Source organism: Peromyscus eremicus, chromosome 6 (assembly GCF_949786415.1).
Source record: "Peromyscus eremicus chromosome 6, PerEre_H2_v1, whole genome shotgun sequence".
Lineage (NCBI taxonomy): Eukaryota > Metazoa > Chordata > Mammalia > Rodentia > Cricetidae > Peromyscus > Peromyscus eremicus.
The window spans coordinates 113756989-113784201 of NC_081421.1; the positions used below are offsets into that span (position 1 = coordinate 113756989).

The window sequence follows — 27213 nt, forward strand, 5'->3', positions numbered from 1 at the left end:
TAAGAGTTGCCATGGTCATGGTGTCTCTTTGCAGCAATAGAAACCCTAACTAAGACAAACACTAAGTATAGAATTTGTACACAGTTTCTATGAGGTTTAAACAGTGAAAACTCAAACTAGAACAAAAATTTTCGGAAAATGAACACTCTCTTGATGTTGAAGTACAGAGACAGGGTCTATGTAAAAATAAAATGGAAATTCAATTATGCTAAATAAGAAGCAAACTGGGCATTTAGTATAATTTGCACATCAAAGCTCAAGTATATTCAATTATAGAGTTCATATTATTCAGTAATATTTAGAATATTGCCATAAACCTTTCTATCTAGGACAAAAATGTGTAGAACCTTTTGTACTTTGTAGCAATATACAATCTTAGTTCAAATTGATAACTATGACAAAAGTTTCTGCGAAAACAACAAAGGCAGGCTATAGATTTATTTAAGCAGATCCACAGAGTCTGCAAGTGGTGCTATAGTTCAGTATTTGCAATGCACAAATAAATTAAGCACCTTAAATTCTTCAATGAATGCTCAATCCTAGAAATTCATCATACAGTGTAAGATTTCAATTATGCAGGCACACAAACTCAGCTTGCTGTTATTTTAAATTAAGACTGTCATGGAAGTATCTATAGGTTAAGATAGGTATCTTCACTATCCTCTCCCTCTATGAACAAAAGAGAAAAGAGAGGGGAATAAAATCTATGAAGCATGATCAATTATCTAGATTTTAGGCCAGCCTGTAAAACAAAGGTCTCATTATATAACCTGGGCTGACCCTTAGGTCTCAATGCCCTTGCCACACCTCCCAAGTGTTAGAATTACAGAATGTGCCACCATATCCAGCAAAATGAAACAATCTTAAAAATTACACCAGAGGAGGGAAAAACTGCATTTCCATAATAGTCAAAATATAACAGTGAACTGAAGAGGCTAGGATAGCAACTAATAAAAATGACCAGATTTCTAGCATAGTCAACAAGAAAAGAATTTAGAAATTTAGAGAAGTATGGCAGATTGGTCAGAAGATTAAATTTTATATTACTTACAATTTGGGCATTTATTGAGCATAAGTAGTATGCTAGGAGCTAGGGACATAAAGTGACGCACAATTTAACCATTGCACTAAGTGATATATTCCATGACAGGAGCTATAAATGGGAAATAGCCTATTTTGCAAATGGTCACAAATGCTAAATGACTAATTCACTATATTTACTTACATGATAATATAGTGGTATATGCCTGTAATAACCTTTTGATTCTACATGAATATAACTGTTTCTTAGTAGAATTAGAGGACTATCTAATTTGCAAAATACTATTCATGAAGACAGACAATATTAGTATTCTCAAAACTAGACACAAAAGTACAAAAAAGAAATGTGGTTCATACATCTTCAAATAGTTCAATATGCCCTAGCTTAAGGCAGACAGAGAGAAAGGTCTAGAAGGACGTATAAGGGCCAGAAAATAGAAGGTCTATTTCATTCTATAATCAAAAGAAAGTTACTGAAAGAGTTTAAACATGTGCTTTTTTTCTACCCTACACTCCCTTTTCAGAAAATAATTGCCCTTCCTAATACAATCCCATTCCCCAAGTTACACAGCTGAATGGATCAAGGTGAATAAGGCCAATCAGATTTTCTCAGTCAAGCATTCGAAACTGGCACAGAGTACACTGTTTAGTTAGCCAGGGACTTGTGGGTATTTGATCTGTAAGGTTAAAGAGATAAGGGAACATAAAATCAAAGAAAGAAAAGAAAAGGGAGGCAGGGAAAGAACGCATTCAGTTTTCTGTTTAGTACTATGAGGGCTTGGTTCTCCATCTTATCCTTGGATTAAGTGAAACTTCCTGTGGTGCACACACATCAGTTAGCCATAAACTCGTGTATGTGTGTCGGTATGTGTACATATTTGTAAAAACAGGTTTGTGGAGAGTCTTCAAAGCTTAAAAATGAAAGTTCCAGGAAGCTGAAGTAATATCAATTGTCCCTAAGGATTAGAAACAGAAGACCACTGATGTCTTTTAGGGAATTTCAATGGAATAATTGATACTGAAGTCATATTTAGATAAGTTAAAGAAGTGGAAAGTAAAGATAAAGGTAGCTAAGGAATTTCTTTAAATGACTGTTATTATAAAAGAAATCTGAAGGATCATGGTATTAAAAAATCTAATAACATGAGACATGAACTTATTTTCAGGCAATAATCCAGAGGAGAATAAAAACCTCAGACTGCAAAGAATAAAACATAGATACTATATAGAAAATGGAAAAGACCAGCAAAGTATAGACACAGAAAGGCAATACAATGTCTCCTTAAATGTGGTAGGAACAAGGGCAGGGATGGGAACGTGGACATGAAGGCCAGAGGGGGGAGGGGGCACAGAGAGAGAAGGACTAAAATTCTGAGGTTTAAAGAGAAAGAAAGTTAAATTAGGTTTACATTGTGGCATATCATGTATGCCACTCAGTAGAGGCAATGACAAGGTAAGTGATTTCTTGATTACAAAGGAGCAGGAATGGGTTGAACTTGGAGAAAATGTAAAGCTTTAGCTATAAATGGTGAATATTGTGGGAGTCAATAGAGAAGTTAAAGAATGATCTTTACTCACACAGACTTTAGGAAATAAAGTGACAAAATACAACTATTACAAGGAAGAAGTCAGCTACAAAGTAAGTAAGGATAACTTCAGGCCTAATTCTTACATACCTAGTATGATATAGCCTCAATTCTAACTGGAAAAACTGGACCAAATAAAGCTAATTCAGACATGATCCTAACAGATGAAAAAGTACTGATCTCAAATTTATAATCTAAGGTTGTTTGATACACATTATGTTTTAAACATTAAAAATGATAGCACAGACATTTACTCAATATTCAAAAATCAACTATTAAAATGAGACACTATACCTACTAGAGTAGCTAAAATTGAGAAGGACACTATTCCATGCTGCAAAGGATGTGAAGAAACAAAAATTCTTATTCCTTGTAGGTGAGCATACACAGTACAATCAATTGAGGATGATTTGGTAGTGACAAAACTAGATAGACTCTTATTACATAATCCAACAGTTACATTACTTGGTATTTACCCAAGAAAATTAAAAACGTGTACCCCACAAAAAATTTGTACAGGACATTCTTCATAGTTTATTATTTTATAACTTGGAAGCAGCCAAAACGTTCTTTAGTAAGTAAATGAACATAGCACAGTACATCCAAACAACAGAATATTATTCAAGAAAGAGGTAAGACAATATTGGGCTGGGGATGTAGTTCCACTGGTAGGTTACATGCCTAGTACCCTGAGTTTGACCTCCAGAACCATATAATCTGGGTGTAGTGACACAGACCTATAATCCTAGCACCTGGAGAATGGAGGCAAAAGGATCAGAAGTTCAAGGTCATCTTAGGCTACATAGCAAGTCTGAAGCCAATCTGTGATATATGAAATGCTCCCTCAGAAAAAAATATTTATGAAATTGTGAAAGGATACAGATGAAACTAAGTGCATATTACTATGTAAAAGAAGCGAAAGTGAAAAACGCTACATAATAATGTATGACTTCAACTACATGCCATTCTGGAAAAGAAAAGCTACAAATACAGTGAAAACATCAGTTTTTCTCAGAACAGAGCAGAGGGAGAAATGAAGGGATGAGACACACAGGATTCTTAGTCCACTACTTTGAATGGTAGTATAATGGTTGTGCTGGCTAATTTTATGTTAACTCAACAAAAGCTAGAGTCATCTGAGAGGGAGGAAGTTCAACTGAGAAAATGCCTCCATAAGATCGACTGTAGGCAAGCCTATAGGACATTTTCTTAATTAGTGATTGATGTGGGAGGTGTTGCCACTCCTGAGCAGATGATCTTGGATGCTATACCATGAAAAAAGCAAACCATGAAATGCCAGCCAGGAAGCAGCATTTCACAGCCTCTGTTTGAGCTCCTGCCTCCAGGTTCCTACCCTGTTTGAGTTCCTACCCAACTTCTTTTGATGTGAACTTCCTTTTAGCATGAACTGTGATATGGAAGTATAAGCAAAATAAACCCTGTCTTCCTGAAGTTGCTTTTGGTAATGGTGCTTCATCACAGCAATAGAAACCCTTACTAAGACAATGGTGAATATATGTTATACATTTGAGTAAATACATCCAATACACAATACTAAAAGTGAACCTAATATAGACTATGGCCTTTGGATGAAAACAGTATATTAATGTACATTCATCAATGTCAATAAACATATCATTTTGATGAACATGGTAATATGGGAAGCTATACTTATGTGTGGTTATGGTAGTCAGGAAGTCAGTGCCTTTTCTGGTTCTGCTGTGAACATAAAGCTGCTCTTTTAAAAAGCTTATCGAATGACTTAAACATAAAAAAATAAAATAAAACATCACCAAAGGTGGTGGCACAAATCTGTGTGATGTTAGCATTTGGTGGTTGAAATAGAAGTACTGTAAATTTAAGACTAGTCTAGGCTACCTAGGGAGACTGTCTCAAAAATAACACCTTACTAGATAACACAGGTGTCTTTTTTGTTTGTTTGTTTTTTGTTTGTTTGTTTGTTTTTTCGAGACAGGGTTTCTCTGTGTAGCTTTGCGCCTTTCCTGGAACTCACTTGGTAGCCCAGGCTGGCCACAAACTCATAGAGATCCGCCTGCCTCTGCCTCCCCAGTGCTGGGATTAAAAGTGTGCGACACCACCGCCCGGCCGGTAAGTGTCTTTTAAACCCAGGAATTGGGTTTAAGAAGCAATTTCTTAAAAGAGTGTAAGGCAATTATAATATAAGAAAAAATGGACAAATATATTAAAAATTAAGAATTTTCATCATCAAAGGATATCACAGCAATTAGAAAAACTGCACTTAGGATTCCAGGTTTGCAAATATTAGTAAATTGTGATAATGAGCAACTTTTTTTGTTTTATACTCAATATTAAACCTGACCAACTCCAGAAATAAATTGACAAGCTGTGTGAATACATTAATAACTGACTGAAAAATCATACACATACTGTCTACTAAACATAAGAATTAAATGTTAATGGTAACAAATAATAGTATTGCATAATTAAAAAGAAATGGAATGGAAAAACAAGCAGTTTTATCAACTATTCACATAAATAATTTTCATTATTTCTACATTTACTCTAAGTTAACTAACATTTAAGTACCTAGCATGTGTGGGATGTACAGTATTTTATACAAGTGCCTGGGGCTTTTCATTTGGAAAGCTTACAAATCCACAGATATAAATTATACTTTTATTATTTTTATGCCCAATCTGCAACAAATAATAACTGCAAGCTTGTAGATCATGAGTCTCAATGTTTCCCAAAATGGTAAAACATTTCAAGCTGTTCCTCCTAAACAACCCTCTGAACTGAAAGTAACAATTTAGAAACTGAAAGATACAATATACAGACTTAGAATAAAAAATATATAGAATTCTTACAAATCAAAACAAACAAACATGAAAAATGGGCAAGAGAGAAGAAAAGGGATTCAACTGAAGAAAAAACATAAAAGGTCAAAAAACAAAAAAATTTTCCAGGGCGGCTGGAGAGATGGCTCAGTAGTTAAGAGCACTTGCTGCTCTTCCAGAGGACACAAGTTTGGTTCCCAGCATCCAAGTCAAGAAGCTCACAACCATCTGTAACTTCAGCTCCAGGGAATCCAAAATCCTTCTTTCTGGCCTCTGTGGGCATCTGCACTCAAATGCAAATACCCATATCAAATACACACAACTATACATAATTCAAAATAATAAAGATAAATTTTTTAAAAGAGAAATATTCTATATCACAATAATCAGGAAATATCATCAAGATCAAGAGACAATGTATTATGGCCTTTTGATTTGTAATAAAAGTTAAAACGACAATATAAAGTGTTCAAAAGACAGATAACAAAAGAACCTTTATTCTCTTATATATGTGTTGGCATGATTATAAATTCATATACCCCACTGGAAGTTCAGTTATCACCTCTTAATGCTAAAAGCTAAGAGCATTAACCTACTCTATAAAGCAGCAAGTGAGCCTCCACATATACTTTCAGCTCTTTCATACACATACACAAGAACACACACAGACTGTCTACAGCATCTTTATTCACAATTACGAAAAGCAAGAAAATAAATTACCAACAAGAATTAACTATTCAAATATCAAACAATGGGAGATATCCACTCAATAAAATTACACTTAATGCTGTTACACTACAGCAACATACAATAATATGGATAAATTTATCTAGAGTAGGTGGAAAACCAAGTTTAAAAGATTATACACTAGTCAATTATATAAAAACTAAGGTAAAAGACATATCTTTTAGGATTGTACATTCTATAAAATTACAAATGAGGAAGAGAATAACCACATTATTCATAGTGATGATATCTGGGTTGATAAGGAGGCAAAGATGGGGGTGAAGAGACAGAAGAAAACAATGTGTAGATATTTGGAGGAGGAAAAGTGGTGGTCCGTGAGTACTTACTATGACAAATAATGATTCAGTACAGTATGCCTGAGATTTAATAAAAGAAAAAAAAAGTGTATGTAATTTGTTCAATGAAAGCTCCAGGGAAGGGAAAACAGACTAAGGTATAAAAATACATGCTACTTAGCACATTAGGTGGCAAATCTTCTACAACCAAAAATAAATTCCAAAGTCTGTCATAACTACTTTCCAATAAATTAAAATGCCTGTGTGCCCAGGCTTTAAACCATTAACTAATTAGGCAAGGTAGTCATTGCAAATCTTTTAAATGGATATACTCTACTACCAATACTATATAATTCTTGTGTACCCATTCATCTTTATAATGCAGCACTTTAGCATGCATGAATTGGGTATTATAAACAATTGATAGGTGATTGAAGGCAAAAGGGAAGATTGTGTAAGTTACATGCAGATACCACGCCATTTCACATCCAAGAATTCTGAGATCTAGAAGTGTCATGGAATGAATTCCCTATTGACTTCAAGGAATAATTGTATTTGTAAGACTATCTACACACATCCTTCAATATAATGCAAATGCTATATTGTTTGGGGAATGACACGAAAAAAGTGTTTGTGCATGGGCAATACACATGCAGTTGGTTTTTTAATGATTTATTTATTTTTACTTTATGTGCACTGGTGTTTTGTCCACATGTCTGTCTGAGGGTGTCGAATCTCCTAGAGCTGAAGTTACAGACAGCTGTGAGCTGCCATGTGAGTGCTAGGAATTGAATTTGGGTCCTTTGGAAGAGTAGCCAGTGCTCCTAACCACTGAGCCATCTCTCTACCCCTTCCCCACCCCACCCCCCTTTTTGAGATGGAGTCCCTCTATGTAGCTGTATTCCTGGAACTTTATGCAGATCAGGTTGACCTCAAACTCAGAGATCCAAGCACTTGAGGGGCAGAGACATTTGGTTGAATCCAAGGATGAAGAACCCAAGAATACAAGGGTTAATTGTATTGCATAGGCCAATAATTATAGTGAACTTCTCATAAAATGATCAGGACAGTCCTCACTGTAGGTAACAAATGGAGCCTTCTTATCAATATACTGAGCGCCTTCTAAGTGCCAACGCAGAACTAGGTTATGCACAAACTTAAAATTTAACCTATGAATAGCCACTTGAGAAATCAATCTTTGGGAGATTTTTTTCAACAAGCTTTGATGCCTCTCATCAGAAACAATCATTGTAAATAGAAGAAAACCTGAAGAAGGTTGTTTATATTGTTACTCTTTGTGGAATAGTGTACCCTATTTGAAATTAATAAAGCACAGCTAAATTATACACTAACAAATGAAATATGAACACCGTTTTTCCTGATTCTAGCAGGATCTTAAAGTTTACAACAAAGCTAACTCTGATTAACAACATTTGGACCAATTTTTAGAAAATTTTATACAACACTGGAATACAAAACATTTATGAATCCATAGAACTGAGATAATTTAATGATGTAATTGAAAACACACAGATTAGAGTTCAAATTCAGAGTTAAGAGCATAACCATGGGAAACTTATTTAACATTCTTGTGTGTTGGTTGGTTAGTTTCTGGTTGTTGTTTTTGAGGCAAAGTCTCACTATTTAGTCCCGGCTAGCCTAGAACTTGCTACATAGACTGGCCTCGAACTCACAGCAATCCTGTTGCCTTCTGCCTCCTGAGTGCTGGAATTAATGACGTGTGCCACCATACCAGACAACTTAACACTCTTGAGGTTAGTTTCCTAATTTACAAAATGGAAGTAACATATCTTACCCTACTAGAGTTTTCTGAATATCAAATTAAAGTACACAAGATACCTAATGACAATGGCTGATATGTAACAAATAATAAATGCTATCTGTACTTTCATAAAACTCTTTACTAGTACAAATGCTATTTCTGCTACTCTAAAAAGTAAAAATCATTTTGTCATATTTAGATCCTACAATACAGTTTTGGTAGATATTCAGTTGACTTTAACATCTGTAATTTAAGGTTAACTACCATAACTTTTCATTTGAGCAAATTTCCTTTACCCAGGCAAACATTTCACAAGGAACTTTGATGAAGGAGGTGAATCACCAATAATCAATAATATTTAAATATTTGGTTATACTCAATATTTGGTTCTGGATTCTCTAAAATATAAAATACTGCAATAGCCATTTGGAGATTCTTTATACTTTTCATTAATCCCAGTTTCTTTAGAAATAAAACACAGGGTTTTTGGCCTCACAAAATTAAGTTTCCTGCTATGCTTCAAATGAAAGAAATTAATAATATTCATTATGATATAAAAGCTAGAAACTGCCAATGGAGTTCAAATTTTTAACAGCCTATTTTTGTTGTTTCTGTAACAAAAATTCTTCCTTACACCTTCAAGTCCCTGGTCATCAAAGTTAGTGTGCACTCTATTAATGCATCCTTACTTAATAAGCCTCCATGTTACTAACAAGAGTTAAAAATGTTACTCACAGAAACACTACAGTAAGTGTGAAGACAAAGTAATGGTTTCAAATTTGTAGTTTTGCCTATCTAGAAGCAAAAATTATTAATAAGCCAATCCCAACTCCAGCAAACTATTTCAAATTCTGCAGTATGATTAAAAAAGAAACTGGATGTGTGTTCACAAATAAATATTTTGTTGAGGTTATAATCAATATCTAAAGTGAAACAGTATTCCTAAGACAAGGTATGGTGAAGTGACAGTGTTTGGCCATTAAACACATTTTAAAGTTGGTTACATTACTTACTATTTAAATATTTTAAAAAGTGTTTGGCAGATAAACACTAAGAAATTCATATCAAACTAGTTTTCAGTCTAAATAAATTCAAACAATTTAGAAGCTTTAAAAAATGACACTCTAAGTACACTTTTGGCAAATATTGGGTCAATTACATTTGTTTCATGACCAAATGAAATAAGTATTTGAATAAATGAAGTGAATTTTATGACCATGTACCTTAATTGATTATATGCATGTAAATATTTTAATAAACATGATAAACTTTAAATGCAATAACTTTTATTAGAACTGAGAGTACAATAAATCAAGACAAATGTCCTAGATATATATCGACAACATAAAGGTTATTAATAAAGTAACAATAAGAACTATTATTTTTTCAGAGGGAGTTATACTTTATTATTGTAAAACATAACTGTTATCTGGTATTTCTTATTTTGTTTCCATTATTTAAACTGTCATACTTAAAGTTTTTTTTTCATTCTTTAATTTGCTTGCTTGTTACTGCCAAAATGGACCTTATTAACAAAAAGGTCCTAAATATAATTTAATAAACACAAAGATGTTTTCTGTTACAGTGCCAAAATAAGTGCCATTTATGCCAATCTCCAGAAAATATAAGGATGCCGTAAACTTTATAATTCTAACAGCACTGATAGAAAAATATTGTTACTTTAGTGGTATTTTCTGCTATCAAAATCAAAGTGTGCTTTTCATGCTTCAAAATTAGGCAATATACGCTATTTCCAAAAACTTCAGGACACTTTACTTTTAGAAGCATGCAAATTAAAAACAGAATCTATTCATTTAGCAAATGCGTGCTGTGAAGAGCTGCTTACTAAAAGCTAATTGTAATTAAAACGTTATATAATGACATTTTCAAGTGACAGGAAATTCCACTTTTCATTTCCAAAGGACTCCACATGTGCAGCCATGTATTATTGTACCCTGCTCAGGCCTCTAACTTTAAGATATACCAATAACGATACATTTAAGCTTACATCTGATTGCCTAACATACTGAGCTTACACCGGGATCTAAGAAAAATGCATTTCAACAAGAAATTTACAGGTAGGAGCAATGAGTAATTTTGTCATCATAAAGAATCAACCCTCTAGATTCAGTTGTTAAAAAAATGAACTGTCCAACTTTTCCACAAGAAATTAAAGTGTTTCAGTCCTCACCTCTAATCTTTGAGTAGCCAAAATGAGTATATTAAAACAAACCAAAATCAGTTTAAAGAAGAGACAAAATTTCAATCCAGATTAAACATCTCTTGAATATTCCAAAGTAATGAAAAATAACAGTGTGTAAACTGAAGTCTCCTACACCACAGAGATCTCAAAACAAAAATCGTGCTCACATCATCACATATTTAGCTGGAAATAGGAAAGAATAATATTGTTTCGACACGAACTACACTAATTACGGGATCTACTTTGTTATCTTCTGCGGACATGTGCTGCCTAACGTTTTCACTTAATGAACTGTTCTCTGGTTTGTAAACAACTTCTGGAACTCTTTCTCTTGTGTTCAAAGGGAGGGAAAATGAAAGTCGGGGGGGGGGGGGAGCCATCAGCATCTGAACTTCCGGATCTGAGCAGGGGGAGCCATCGGAGGGACCGACCACCTATCTCTGACTGAGTGAAAAAGTGAAGGAAAAGACACGGCCCGCATCTTACGCTAAGGACACTCGGTCACCTGAAGAGGGAGGGCTGGCGGAGCGAGGCCATCCCTTCGGAGCGAGTCCTCCCGGGGCTCAAGTTCTGGGGGCGCTCTTTGTGCTGTCGGAGGGGAAGGGGAGGGAACCGCCCACAGCCTGGGAGTCATTCAAAGGAGTTCGGGAGCGGGTTGGGGGGGGGGGGGGGGGCGGGGCGGTGACACCGGGAGGGGACCCGAGCGAGCACACGGCCCCGCCCGCGGGGGCCGGGGGGTCCCTCCGCCCGGTGGCCTCCGCAAGCGCGCGGGAGACCGGTCCCGGGCGTGGGGAAGCGGCTCGGGACTGTCAGCGCGCGAGTGCCCGCACCTAGCGGGCCGGTGGCGCGGTGCGCGGCGTCCCCGAGCCCCCGCCCGAGCCGGCGCTCCCGCAGGGCCGCGGCCCTTACCTGCAGCTCGGTGAGGAGGATCTCCCCCCGGTCGGGGTTGGACGCCATGGCGCTCCGCTCGGGACTTCTCCGCACCTGAAGGCGGCCGGCGGCGCGGCCGAGGGAGAAGGCGGGACGGGAGCCGGCCGGCCGGGCAGGCGGGCGGGCGGGCTAGCGAGCGGGGGGTGAGGACCGGAGAGAAAGAGAGCCGCAGCTAGGGAGTCATGGAGGCGCGGCCCGGCTGCAGGCGCGGCTCAGGCGCCTCGGCTCATGGAGAGCGGCGGGGAGCGAGGGCCCTCGGCGCGGCTCCCCTGGCCGCCCGCCCGCCGCCGCCGCCGCCGCCGCCGCCCGCCGGACTCTGTTCCCTCAGCCGCTCCCTCAGGGCGACGCCGGGAGCCGCCTCAGAGCTCTCGGTGCGGGGCGCAGCGGCCGCGGCGGCAGCTCCTTCTGTCGCACCATTTGGCTGTCACCGCGTCGCAAAAGCCGCCTCGCTTGGCGGCCGCCGGCGCACGTGACGGCCGTGGCCGCCGCCCCCGGCTGGGCGGGGTCTAAGGGAAGATGGGGTTGGCGGGGACCCCGGGGCCAGCCGCGCGGGGCGGGCTGGGCTCTGGGCGGGCCGGGGTGACTCCGAGGCGAAAGGCCTGGGCTGGCGTCGCCGGGAGGCGGGAAGAGCCAGCAGGCCACACCCACCTCCGGCCGCGTTTAACGGCCCTGCGCGAACGCTAGGTCTGGTCTCCGGCCCTGCGCAGGTCGGGCCTACCTTCCCAGGCCCCTTCCTTCCCCCCAAGCCGCAGCGGGACGCCGACCTGCCCCGCGCTGCCCCGCGCTGCCCCGCGCTGCCCTCGCCTCCCTCCCCCACCTGTCATCCGCGTGCCTTTGGCTCGCGCGACGTCGCCGCCAGTGAGGTGCCCCGCGAGCCAGGCTGGCCTGGAAAAGGCACTTTGGAGAAAAGTCGCGGTGGTTAGGGCTCCAACAACTCCGCAGTGCAATCCCTCCGAGCTGCCTTTTCCTCGAGCAGCGCTACCCTGCACTGTGGTTGGGGCTGGGAGACTACTGAGCTTTTTTTTAAAAACTAAGTTTAATGGAAGGAGCTAGGCAGAATCAAGGTCGGGCGTGAACAAAAGCCAGCTTTGCTCGGGGAGGTAGACATGAGAACTAAACCGTCTACTTAGCATAGCTATCTCGGGGAAGCTTGAACTTCTAAAAGTAACACTATGTATCGCAAGTATCAACAGTCGCTGAACTGTAGCTTTTGTTTTGTCTAATCAGGGAATGGACAGTCTCTGCATATGCTTTATTTGGGACTCAGAAGCTTAAGTATATATTGCTGGTTAAAAGCTATGTGGAGAAAAGTGGTAGTGGTTATTTAGGTAAAGATTAGGGGTTAAAGGGCAGGCTTTAGGTAGGAAGCTCCTAGTCTGATAAGTACTTTATGTTTCCTGTGCTGTTGGGCTGATGCGGGGCTTGTGTTGATTTGTCTCTGAAAGTCTCATTTTTTAATTCAACAAACATTGAAGATGGAGAGTTCGGTGACTCCAAAAATATATTGACAAAGTTTTTCCGGTGTGTACTTCAGAAGTTTTACTATTTATATGTTTAATGAATTGCCTGGGTGGAAAATGGTAAAAGCAACAAGTACTTAAATATTAAGTTACATAATTAATTTTAGAATGTGTTTAATGGCTAAACACCGTTACTTTACCATATCTTGTCTTAGGAATACTGTTTCACTTTAGACATTGATTATAACTTCAATGAAGTATTTATCTGTAAACATACATCCAACTTCTTTCTTATTTCTTTGTTGTTATTGTTTTTTTGAGACAGGGTTTCTTTGTGTAGCCCTGGCGGTTCTGGAACTGATTTTGTAGACCAGGCTGGCCTCAAACCCAGAGATCCACCTGCCTTGCCTCCCAAGTGCTGAGATTAAAGGTGTGTGCCAACACCACCCGACATCCAGTTCTTTCTTAATCATACTGCAGAATTTGAAATACTTTGTTCGGGCTGGAATCAATTTTTAATAACCTTTGCTTCTAGAAAAGCAAATCTGTAAATATGAAACACATTACTTTGTCTTCATACTTACTGTAATGTTTCTGTGAGTAACGATTTTAACTCTTGCTAATAACATAGAGTCTTATTAATCAAGGAAGAAACAAGGAACTACCAACACTTAGAAAAGCCAGGATGTATAATTACCTTCCCTAGTAACTAATAGCCAGGGAGAGTTAGGCCCTGGAGTTATAAGTAGGATTAAGAAAGAGTCCATAACAAGTGAGTGGGGAGTCCTTTGGGGAGGCAGCGTTGTGTCCAAAACCCTATAATGTGATCTTAAATGGTAGGTACAAAGTGTTAAGGGGAATTAATGTATGATTAGTATGATTTTTATTGTAAAATATACATAACAAAATTCATCATTTAAAGTGTCCAGTCAGGGGCACTGGATTCCTGTTGATAATGTGTGTGTGTGTGTATACCTTACCTTACTCCAGGAAAGATCTGAGAATATCCAGTGTATACATAGTAAGTGGTTACCTGTTAAATTAAGAATTATTCATGTAATGCCAGGTGGAGTGGTTTGAATAAAATGTCCCCCAAAGGGAGTGGCACTATTAGGAGGTGTGGCCTTGTTGGAGGAAGTGTGTCAATGTGGAGACAGGCTTTGAGGTCTCTTTTTCTCAAGCTTCCCTCAGTATGACTTTTAGTTGACTTTCTGTTGCTTCCTGAGTCAAAAATATAGCACTCTTAGCTCCAGCACCATGTCTGCCTGCATGCCACCATGATTCCGCCATGATGATAATGGACTGAACCTCTGAAACTTAGTGAGCCACCCCAATTAAATGTTTTCTTTATAAGAGTTGCCATGGTCATGCTGTCTTTTCACAGCAATAGAAACCCTAACTAAGACACCTCAGCAAAAGCTGCAGAGTGAGACCCTGTCTCAAATAGATAGATAGATAGATAGATAGATAGATAGATAGATAGATAGATAGATAGATAGATAGATAGGTAGATAGATAACTTGTGCAAGAGCTTAGAAAATAGAAACACATACATTAGAAAAACAAATTTAGATATAACAAGAAAAATGAACATTCTTTAGAAAAATTTTGATCTAAAGAGAAAATGTTCACATTTCAGCAGCATGGAATTTTAGATCTAGGAGACACTTAAACATGTAGCCCAAATCTTACAATAAGTTGAAAATATAAACCCTAGTTTGCCTAATTAAGAGAAAGATAGTGTTATTACTAAGTGACACAGGAAAAGAGATAAGTGTTAGGACCTGTGTCCCATTTGCCACTTGGGCTGGTTTTAATCTATACTGTACTTTAAAATAGAATCCTCATAGAAACTCAGAGCATTATGCACTCTCAGAATGTTAGCACAGAAACAGACTTGAGATCTTTCATAGTTCCAGTGTTAAAATAAGTATAAGAGTCTTAACCATACAGATCACTTGTAAGTCTAAACAAATGCACAAGGTTTTTAAAGTTGTGGGAATGATTTCTGAGATAAGTTGTGCTCGGGAAAGTAGTACAACCCAAAGCGGAGGCAGTCATAAAAACTGCAGAATCATAGTTTTAAAAGCAAATTAACTTAAGCTAAAAGCTACCACCCAGCTTTTTTGGGGGTTGGGGGTGGGGTAAAAGAAAGTGAATCATTCTTATCAGACTGATGCATGCTTGAAAAATTTTTAATGGAAATGCTTATCACTTTTGTTCAGAAGTATTGTGTTCAGATGTATTTTAACCCATGCTTATAAATGTCTTAGAAAATCATAAGTACAGTTCACTTCATTATAGTTTAATTTATATTAAAAAAACAAAAAAGAGGAAAGAAACTTAATTTTCTATTAAAGTCATTAAAATACCTGGTTTGTATCTATAGTTGTACAGCACCTTTTACATTTTTTCACATATATTTTAGAGGTCTATAAATAGAGATGACATTTATGTAAGTCATGACTATGTATGTGTGTGTGTGGGGTGGGGGGGTGGTTTCAATAGCTGACTATATAAAACATGTTATCTCTGTCTTCCTCTTTTGTGATATTCTTTCCTTTCCATAAAGGACTTTTTAGGGGAAATTGGGGTAGAATTAACTTTGTGCTTTTTCAGTACTGTTGAAACAGACAGATGAACTGTATGTCCAGTGTCCAGAGAGTACATGGTAGTAACAGTAAGAATTCTAAAACTCAGGAAGACAAGATGAGAGTACCCTGGCCAGCAGGGGAGATAGTTCAGTCAGTAGGGTGTTTGCTCCGCAGGCATGAGAACCTGCATCCCCCAGATCCCAGTGAAAAAGCCAGGTACAGTGATACACATTATGTTCCGGAATGCTGGGGTGGAGTCGGGGAGGCCTGGGGGAAGACAGGCAGATCTCTGGGACTCGTTGGCCAGCCAAGCCTAGTCTAATCAACTGAGATTCAGGTGAATGAGAAACCCTATTTCAAAAAACAAGGAGGATGGCAGCTGAGGGAAGAGTTTCTGTCCTTTACACACGTGTGTGCACCTGCACATTTATGTGTACACACAAATACACAAACAATTTTTTAAAAACTTTTTTGTCATAATCTTTCCTTTTTAAAGAACCTTCTTTTAGAAACCACTTGTTTGTATACCATATGAAGATAACCGAAGAAAAGCTTGAGCCCAAGAACACAGAAGAGTTAAGTCAACTCTAGTGACTGTGGCAGATGGGTTTGCAATCATCAATTCAGCCTCATCCCCCACACTGAAAATCGCCCTCACTGAGAAGAAATCCCTGGAGCCATGGTGACTGGGCTTAATTTAGATGTTCCAGTAAGCTGACCAGACCCCTGATAGACTATATGCAGGTCCCTACACAATTGGGATCTGTCCATTGAAGATGCTACAATAGGGAGAAAGTACTAGGACTGGGATGGCATTTTCTGCCTTTTGATTCTAAAGCATATCTGATCTCTGTCTTCATGGAACTTGCTATTTTCTGAACAGGTATGATGACAAGTTAAATTCAGGCTTATGTATTATTCATTTTTTGTGTCCCATGGCCTTGCCCATACTAGACAAGTGCTATTCCACTGAGATACACTACCAGCCCACTTTTAACTGGAGAGAGTCTTACTAAATTACCAAGCTGGCCTTGAACTTGCAGTCCACTTGCCTCAACCTCCTGAGTTCTAAAATTACAGTCCTGTGCCACAGTGTGTGTCTCAGCTTACTTTACACAAAGGTCAAGTGGTCCTTTTCTGGATCCTTAGCATTTCAGCTAGGATCCCCCTCGTGGGTAAATGTGGACATGAAGAAATACTAAAACAAACTCCAAGAGACAATAGAACCACATTTGCTGTTACCAAAAGGCCAGTCCAGCTGCAGCAAAGAGATGAGGTAGTTGCAAGAGCTCATAGACAATGTACCTCAGTCAGCACAGGCTACATTATGCTGGATGACAAAATATTCTGAAAGATTCTCAGTGGTCTGTGACAAGGTGTGTCTCCTGCTGCATGCCCTCATAGCTCTGTTCCTTGTCATCTTCAGTCTCTCAGACCAACAGAGCAGCAAGGGCCAAATATGGTGATATTTTATTTGTATTAAAATGTTATTTGTATGTTAATAAATAAAGTTGCCTGGGGGTCAGAGCTATTAGCAAGCCATAGGAAAGCAGGGCAGTGGTGGCATACTCTTGTAATCCCAGCACTTGGTAGGCAGAGCTGGGTAAGTCTCTGTGTGTTCAGGGATACAGCCATTATTGGATACACATGCCTTTAATCTCAATACCAATCATGGAAAACCTGGAGGCCTATACAGACAGGCCGTGACGAGGCAGTCATGTGGTTGGGTTTAAAACCAATGAGAAGGCAGAACAGGAACTCTATATAAAGACTTTAACACAGGGGTAGCTCTGGTTCGGAGAGGTAGGACCACTGCAGGAGGAAGGGTAAGGTTTTAGCTCTTAGCTCTGACCTCTTGGCTTTCTTCTTTGCATTGGTTCTGTGTTTCTTATTTAATAAGAAGGTTGGTTACATCTACAGCCAAAGGGACAGGGCATGTCATCCTCAGACACAGGAACACCACCACCAAGGAGACCAAATGCAGGTGAGTCTGATCTGGTTAGTACCACATCAAGATTTGGGCCTTTATCCTAATAGGAGTGGGGAGACTAAACTTCCCATCTGAATAAATCAGCAACAGGAAAATAAGTTCAAGAAAGAAAATTAGGTTAGTTCAGTCCCCTCACCCTGGAAGTTGTTCTTTATAGGATCATGGCAGTGAAAATGGAGAAAGTGCCCATTTTACTGATAGATAGGAGGGCCTGGCAAGGTGGTGCATGCCTTTAATCCCAGCACTCTAGAGGCAGAGGCAGGCAGAACTCTTGAGACCTTGTTTCAAACAAGCCACAACAAAAAATAGATGGGAGAATAAAGTGATATGCAAGCAGAAGCAGAGATGAGAGATGTTGACAGGAGGGGAGAAGAAGCAGGCAGCGTGGTTCTTGTGACTACCAGTCTCCCAGGAAGTCCCATTGCTATGATTTATGTTTGTTTTTGGGCTCTTTGTATCTCCTTAATAAATCTTTCTTGTATAAATATGTATGTGTATTTGTATGTGTGTATGTGTATGTATGTTTGTGTATGTATGTATCTGTGTGTATGTGTATATGTATGTGTATATATGTGTGTATGTATGTATCTGTGTGTATGTGTATGTATGTTTGTGGGTATGTGTTTATGTGTATGTGTATATATTTTTGTGTGTATGTATGTTTGTGTGTATGTATCTGTATGTGTGTATGTGTATATATTTTTGTATGTGTGTATGTGTGTGTATGTATGTTTGTGTGTGTATGTATCTGTATGTGTGTATGTGTATATATTTTTGTATGTATGTATGTCTGTGTGTATGTATGTTTGTGTGTATGTGTTTGTGTGTATGTATGTTTGTGTGTGTATGTATCTGTATGTGTGTATGTGTATATATGTTTGTATGTGCACTTGTGTTCCCATGCTGCCCTAACCGTTTTGTCAAGGTGATAACCGTAAGTGAAAGTATGACCACAGTCTTCTATAGGACACGAGCAGGTAAGCACAGCAGCAGTTTAGCTGGTGTAGCCTTTGCTTCTAAAGACTCCTCCTCTCTCTGGTACACTTGTTCCCAAAGGATCCTGGCACCAGCAGATGGGCAGATTATAAATAATAATTACATCTTAGGCCTGATGGAGTCTTGCCACAGTACTTTGTTTTCACATTTTATAGGCACTTAAATTCCCTCTCTGTAGAGTCAGTGTATATAATATAGCTCTTCTATTGGGCTTTAATCACTAGAAAGGCACCCATGTTTTATATAGCGCAATATAATATTTTACAAGTAGTAAATAACTGTTTTTTCTACATTTCTGAATGTATAACTGTCTTAGCCAGGGACTCGCTAACCAGAGAATGAAATATTCTTGCCTTGGATGCTCAGTGTCATAGCCTCTAAAGTTAAGAACCTCTTTCTTCCAACCCAGTTTTCAGGATTCTCTGGCAGGCTGTTTTCAAATGCTTGCTGCTTTTCTTTCCCACATGTATTTCCACAGCATCCACACTGCTTGTATTTCTTGAGTGCCTCCATTGTTGTGGGCCAGAAACTCAGTCCATGCCCAGTCACCCTGACTCACTATCTCCAGCATTTCAGGACTTCACTAACTGTACAAAAGGTCACACTGTAGGCTCTGATGCCTTTCACTTAATGCTGAGTCCGTTCACCTCTCCTTTTACCCCCACAAACAAGTAAATCTCGCTCCTTTTCCTGTTATAGTTTGATCATTCTCAGATTCTGATATTTCAATTGTTATCGCAAATAAAATTATTTGGAAATTCCAAGTATATAAAAGGTCTCCTGAAAGAAATATCAGAAAATGCCACTTTCTCCCTTGATATATAGTCACTGAAGTCTGAAGTCCCTGAAACAGTGGGTTTTTTTTGTTTTGTTTTGTTTTGGGGGGGGGTTTTCGAGACAGGGTTTCTCTGTGTAGCTTTGCGCCTTTCCTGGAACTCACTTTGTAGACCAGGCTGGCCTCGAACTCACAGAGATCGCCTGGCTCTGCCTCTCAAGTGCTGGGATTATAGGCGTGCGCCACCACCGCCCGGCCGAAACAGTGTTTTAAACCAGGATTGGGAAATGAAAGTTTTATTTTGTTTTTACAGTTTTTTCTTCTTATTGATAAGAGATTTTTTAACCATATAATATATCCTGATTATGGTTTCCCCTTCCTCTACTCTTCCCAGTTCCTTTCCACCTCCCCTCCAGACCTACCCCTTACTGTCTCTCATTAGAAAAAAAAGGAGGGGGGCTTCTAAAGAATAATGAAAAATGAGATAAGACAAAAATCTAACACATTGGAATAGGACAAAAAAGGAAAGAACCCAAGAAAAGGCACACACACACAAGCCTCAAATACAGATGGAGAGCCCTACTCATTCGAACACTCAGAAATCCCATAAAAGCTCACAACTGGAAGTCATAATTTATACGCAAAGAACAGTTTTTAGTATAACCCTCAGTCTCAGGAACTGAATGTCCCCACTACATTTAAATCCTGGAATCCTAATGTCATATGATGTTAGGAGGTGGGGCTTTAGGACAGTGCTTAGGTCACATGAGTGGAGCCTAGATTGCTTTTGTCAACATTGTGACCAAATAGAAGAAACAAGGGAGGAAGGGTTTGTTTGGCCTCCTGGTTTCCCAGCAGCTGTGGCTTCATCTGTGAAGGTGGAATCTCCTAGCATGGAGTAAGATTGTTTTGGAAATGTGTGGTAACTACAACTACTAGCCCTCCCGCTATAGCCCCATGTCTACTCTTGTCCATAAGGTTCCACTTCCCAAAACAGTGCAAACATGTCAGCCTGGGAAGGACATGTCAGACTCAAACAATAACAGAACCTTTTGTGGGTGAGATTTGTGTCCTTGTAGAAGAGACTCAAGAGAACTCTTGTGTTCCTGCATACAATGTGAGGGGACAGTAAGAATTCAGCACTCTTCAACTTGAAAATAGCACTCACTGAAACACAGCTATAATGGCACGATGATCTGGAACTTCCTGCTGTCAGAACTGTGAGAAACAAATTTCTATTTTGGTAAGCCATCTATTCTGTGTTTTGTTTTAGCACCTGGAAATAATATAAACATTGAAGATCTCTTGTATTAAAATACTACCAAAGACCTGATGAGTTACATCTTCTGAAGTTTACTATTTTGGAAGTTAAAACCAAAGAAGTTTTAAAACACAAGAATATATAGGATTATATCCCATTAATCTTTAAAGTAATGGTCTTATCCTCTCTCACACAAACCCTGAAAAATGCCATCAGAGTGAAAAAGATAATTGGCATCCTAACACATTGTTATGGAAGTGGATTGGACCTTGCAGATCTTTCAAAGGCCTCCAAAGCACAGTCGGAGAGCTGCTGAACTCTAAGGCGGCATCTGATGACTAGGTTAGCAATACTGTGTGTGAATGAAAACAGGATCTCAGTGCTTCCAGAGCTCCCGATTTACTACTGTCACAGTTCATTTTCTGTTGCTCTAAAGAAATGCCTGAGACTGGGTGAGGTGTGAAGGAGAGACAGGTTGTGTCTTACAGTTCTGGAGGTTGGGAAGTCTACTTCCAGGTGACTGGACCTGATGAAGAGCTCATGCAAAAATGAGAATAGAAGGGCAAACATTCATACAAGTGACACCCCTGCCTTGGTTAGGCTTTCTGTTGCTGTGGTGAAGCACCATGACAAACAGCAAGTTGGGGAGAAAAGGGTTTATCTGGCTTACACTTTGTACATTGTAGTCCATCCTTAGAGGAAGTCAGGGCAAGAACTCAAACAAGGTAGAAACCTGAAGGCAGGAGCTGATGCAGAGGCCATGGAGGGATGCTGCTTACTGGCTTGCTCAGACTGCTTTCTTGTAGAACTTAGGACCACCAGCCCAGGGATAGCACCACCCATCAAGTGCTGGGCCCTCCCCATCAGTCACTAATTAAGAGAAAACCCTACAGGCTTGCCTATAGCCCAGTCTTTTGAAGGTGTTTTCTTAATTGAGGTCCCCCCCCGCCCTGTCTAGTTGACAAACTGTCCAGCACACCCTCACTAATGACAGCCTGCTGTGGGACTATCAAGTTCCATGAGAATTAACCCAGTCCAATAAGAAAGACACTAGTCCCTTCATATTCACTATTTATGTGTGAGTTAGTCTATTGAGATGGGGGTCTTGTTATGCAGCCCATTCTGGCTTCAAACAATCCTGTTTCAACCTCCAAAGTGGAGCTGGGGTTATAGGTATATGTCACTACACTCAGCAGTCATCTTAATATCCAAATCACCTTGTGAAAGACCCACCACTTCTCAAGACTGTTACAGCAGGAACCAAATTTCAACACGAGTGTTAAGTGGGACCATACCATATTCAAACCATAGCAAGTACAATGGGCTTTTCCTGTGAGAAGTTGTTAATACATGAGAAATTTAGGTTGTCTTTGTCACAATAAAAAGGGAACATGGCCGGGCGGTGGTGGCGCACGCCTTTAATCCCAGCACTCGGGAGGCAGAGCCAGGCGGATCTCTGTGAGTTCGAGGCCGGCCTGGGCTACCAAGTGAGTTCCAGGAAAGGCGCAAAGCTACACAGAGAAACCCTGTCTCGAAAAACCAAAAAAAAAAAAAGGGAACATGAGTGTAGACAGCTTATGTAAAAACATGATCATTTACTAGTGCTTGCTTTAGAGCTGAACTAGAAGTGTGAAATGGCAGTGTAGATGAATAAGTGCAAACACTACTGGCCATGCAAAATTCCTGAGAGGGTTTGAGAAGGAAGAGCACCACAGGAAGCTTACTTTCCCCAGTCAGTTCCTCAGCATCAGGTCACTGTAATAATGTATATGGTAAATTCCTTTTTGTAACAGACTCCAAAACACTATGGCTCAAAGAACACTGGGATGTGTTCCTCTCCTCCTGTGGTAGTTTGGATGTACTTTATGTTCCTTCAGAGTTTCCTGCATTTGGAACCTACTCCCTAAAGTGGCAGTCCTGGGAGTTGCTGTGGAACCTTTCAAGGATCAACCTACTGGCAGGGAGAACCTGAGAATAAAGGGAGTTCTCATACAACCCTGTGGTTGTTCTCTCTTGAGATTGCTTTAAAAGAAGCAAGCCTAGCCCCGCTTGCCACTTTCTGCCCCACTGACTGTTTTCTGCTTCTAGGCTTCACACATGTATTAGTTAAGATTTCTCTCGAGGAATAGAACTGTCTCTCTTTGTATTACATTATATATATAATAGGTTATATATAATATATTTCACATATGTAATTACACACACACACACACACACACACACACACACACACACACACACACACACGAAAGGGATTTATTAGAGTAGCTTACTTACAGGCTGTGGCTCCACTAGTCCAACAGTGGCTGTCCACCAACAACAGAAAGTCCAAGAGTCCAGTAACTGTTTAGTCTGGAGGCTATATGTCTCATCTGGTGTAGATGTAACCAACCATCTTATTAAATAAGAAACACAGAGCCGATTCAGAGAAGAAAGCCAAGAGGTCAGAACTAAGAGCCTTACCCTTCCTGCTTCAGCTATCCTGCTTCAGCCAAGAGAGCTCTCCGAAAAAGGGGCCTACTTCCTGTGTGTATGCCTTTTTATAGTCTAGCTGTTCTGCCTTCTCATTGGTTGTAAACCTAAACACGTGACTGCCTTGTCATTGCCTGTATGTACCGCCCTCCAGGTCCTTAAAGGCGTGCACCACCACCGCCACGCACTTGCTATGGCTCTAAAACTCTGACCCCCAGGCAACTTTATTTATTAACATACAATTAAAATCACATTTCAGTACAAGTAAAATACCACCACATTTCCCCTTTTCTATTTTAATAAAAAGGAAAAAAAGCAAAAGGTTATAACTAACAAAAGAAAAACTATATACAAAAGTACAATAACTATATACAATATATACAAATAATAAATGTCTAAACAATGTCTAGTCCATTTGTATTTGACAAATTCAGAGATAATAATTTCATTATCCTATTTTGTTAAGTCCAAAATGTATCTAATTCACTTTCTATCCTAATTAATCTTCAACTATAACTAACTAACCTTCAACTATAACTAACTAATCTTCAACTCCCTCAGAGACCCAAGAAGGAAATAATATTAGCTAACAAAAATAAAAACAGAAAGTGCATGCAAGCAACTTCCAAAAAATTTGTGAGTTGACAGAAACAGCCAGCTGCCTGGACAGTCACCTGAGGTTTCTCCGCAATGCTGGGGCATCATCTTCAGCCTATAGGCTTAGCATATCTGACAGACTTATTTGTGAAGTAGGATGTACACAAGGTCAACAGTTCAACCTCACATTGGGTGAGAGCAGTCCATGCACCAGAAACACCTGAATTCCACTAGTGTCATGTCATGATTCAGGATTTTAAATTCTGGAAAATGTTGATGGTTTTTTAATTCAGCTCTCCATTCTTCTTGGCTGTGTACATATGGCTTCATCTCAGCAATCTGGTCTTCAGTGTATGATGGAATCCTGAAGAAGTGGGCTCTTACACCAGTGAATGAATGAACATGTCAGAGAGAGCAAAGGCAAGCAGGCAAAAAGCAAGCCCTTTTTCCTTTGCCTTTATTTAGGCTGGCACTAGAAGTTGAGTCCCAAATTTAAGATGGATCTTCCCACCTGTCTTAGTCACTGTTCTACTGCTGTGAAGAGACATCGTGATCAAGGCAACTCTTACAAAGAAAGCATTTAATTGAGGACTTGCTTACAGTTTCAGAGGATTTGCTCACTATCATGGCAAGGAGCATGGTAGCAGGCAGATATGTATGGTACTAGAGAAGTAGCTGAGAGCTACATCCTGATCCACAGGCACTTAGAGATACTGGACCTGGAGTAGACTTTTGAAACCTCAAAGTCCACCCCCAGCAACATACTTCCTCCAGCATCCTTCTAAGCAGCTCACCAACAGGTGACTAAGCATGAAAATATCTAAGCCAATGGGAGAATTCCTATTCAAACTACCACACCACCTCAAAAGATCTGGATTTAGAGTGGGTTTCCCACTGCAAGTGATTTAAGGAAAATCCCTTACAGGTGTACCAGGCCACTTGGGATTCAAGTCAGTTCCAGATGTGGTCAAGCTGACACCCCAGAATAGGCATCACAACATGTGACCTCTTAGTCTGACAGACTTTGCCGCCCTCTCTATCCACCATGAGGCAGTGCGGCCAAGGGGTGACCCTCACTACAGAGGTGAAGCCATTTGGACCTGAAGCCTCAAGAACTATGAGCTTAATTTTTTTAATAAAAAAAACTTTTCATAAATAACTTAAAAGTTTTTTAATTGTAGTGAAACAGTAATATTTGTGCACAGGACTGCACAGACATCAAGTTATCAGGCTGACTCTGCCCTGTGAGGCCATCGAAAGACTTTTGTCTTCTATTTCTTGTTCTACTAGTGATTATGGCATTCTTTTTAGGTGCATATTTGAAAGCAGGTCAGAGAACTCCATGACCTACTTTCTGAGAAGAAAAATAGATCATGGAGGGTGATAATGTTTTATGTCTTAAGGCTACGACTCAAAAATAGACATTCCCACTCACATTTCACTGTGAAAAAGTAGTCACTTGATCGTGTCTAGTTTCAGATGAGGCTGAGGAATGTCTCTGAGCAATGTCATGAGCCTAACCATAACTCTTCCTCAAGAAGGCAAGGTAGCTTTTGATGGATAGTTAAGAGTACCCATTATAATTCAGTGATTTGTGCCATCAGCAAAGCATTCTATTTTTCAAGTGTAGTAAGTCCAAATCTATAGCTACTGGTATTCTCTAGGACCTAGAACAAATGTAATAATTGTGGCAGTTAAAAACTGTCATTAACTTGACCATTCTTAGAACCTAGGAACCATTCTGTAAGAACACAGAGCCTCAAGGAGAGACCATATATAGATGCTGTTTTCAGTAGTGATAGCTGAACCAAGCCTTCCCATCATTCCAGTCCTGCCATTAATTCATTAATCTACTTCCATCTCAGCTGTTCTGGCCCTGCATTGTTTAAGTCATCTGACACGAGGCTATAGACATCAAGGAAAGAGACAAACAATCTCTCCTGTGCCCTGTCTAAATTCCCGAACCATATAATCTACAAGCATAATAAAATGGTTTTCTTAGTTTGTTGGATTTTTAGAGGGATACAATCAATCATTAGGAGGTAAAGTCTAAGTCATATATTTAATCCCTTTCCTTAAACTTGCCCTTGATAGAATTTTTCTGAAATATTTAAATTCTCTACCCAATCAAAAAATCACTTTTACAGTTTATTCACTGATGATATTTGCAGAATACTACATTTTAGTGGGGTTGAATTAGTAAATTACACCTGATAGGACCCAATTGTACTGACTCTTAAGTTTCTGTGTAGACTTAGAGCTTTGTGAGTGAAAAAATAATATCAGACTTTGTATCTCAGAGCATTCAGTATTGTAAAAATCTGCTTAGGAGTAGAAAGTGCTTATTAAACTTGTTTAATTGATATTTTTAATTTACAATAAACTTGTTTATAAGTACTTATATTCTTTATGTGCACACATCTCATTTATTTGGGTGTGGCTAGAAAGACATTTTTTTCTATTTAAAAATAAGAATTGCTAGTTACAAGTACTTCTAAAACATAAAACAATCCAAAGTATGTCACTTTATAAAGATTCTTATGAAAGGTGCCCCATTAAAGATGCTATTTTGGAAAAGTGTATTATAGTCATTTGCATATTTATTTTTATATGCTGATAATTCACATGATCTGTGTATTGCTTTAACGGTTTAACTGTAAGCTCCTCACCAAATGAAGTTTTATTTTTAAGGTATCTAACTGCATATACATATACAAGCAGTTTGAGATCCAGACTCAGCTGTTTGGCTGTGTGGGCTATCATAGGAGAACCTCCCAAGTCCTTTATTGGAGAAAAACGGAGAGGACTCAAATACTGTCTTTCAGCTGCCTTCATCATTAGAAGGAGGCTTATAAGATCTCCACAAGGTGTGTCCAGGAAACCCTGTTTTGAACGGTGCTATCCTGCCATAAGCAATCTTCCAAACACCTCTGAAGCACCTTAGACAGCTGGGACTCAAACCACGTGAACGTCTAGTCTCTTGACTTGAAATTGGGGCTACACATAAGGTATTCCAGATTTTCTTCATGAGTTCACTTGCTAACGACACTTGCTATTTTTTTATGTACTAAGAATGGAAAACTAAGAGCTATTTTAAAACAAAGAATGAAAATGATCAATCTTAAAATTGAGTTATTGTTAAATCTGTAGTATTGTAGACACTATTCTATTGACAGTAGGAACATTTTAAAGGGTTTTACACAGAATTTGACATCCTTTTGGTTTTGTTCTGTGTTAATTGGTCTTACTATAAATTCTTCAGAAATACAGCTTACATTTTTTTATCACACTAACAAAAAAAATCTATATTTGGAGTATTTATTTACCTAAAAATGTATGTCATCCTGACTTGATCTACATAAAAAACAATGTTTTATGTTCAATCAGTTAATAAAATTATGTGAATCAACTGTATTATAGTATTTATGTCAGTCAAATTGTGCTTGACTCTGAGTTTCACTATATTTAATGATAAAGAGAAAGGGGAAAGGATGAAGAGTTTTATCACAATAAGAAAAATTTCTTATTTTTAAGTCAGTTGTTGATAAAGATGTCCTTTACATTGAGACTGGAACATGTCAAAACTCACTATGTAGGTGCCATTCACATACCACTACACAATGTTAAGATTCAGTTGTATTTATTGAAAAAACACTGAGTAGCAGGATTTCTCAGTTCCAATTC

General features: G+C 39.2%; 1 protein-coding gene across 5 annotated transcripts in view; it reads right to left on the reverse strand.

The window, feature by feature from the left end:
• Pkn2 (protein kinase N2) overlaps positions 1-27213 on the reverse strand; it is a 146786-nt gene that overhangs the window by 97984 nt on the left and 21589 nt on the right. For 2 of the 5 annotated variants that reach the window (XM_059266367.1, XM_059266365.1), the window contains exon 1: positions 10960-11099. The exons of 2 other annotated variants lie outside the window; for them this stretch is intronic. In XM_059266367.1, coding sequence (XP_059122350.1) covers positions 10960-11088 — 129 coding nt within the window. In that variant the 5' untranslated portion in view covers positions 11089-11099. Of the gene's footprint in view, positions 1-10959; positions 11100-11363; positions 11499-27213 lie in introns of those variants that run through there. One more of the 5 variants, XM_059266366.1, reaches the window with a different exon arrangement.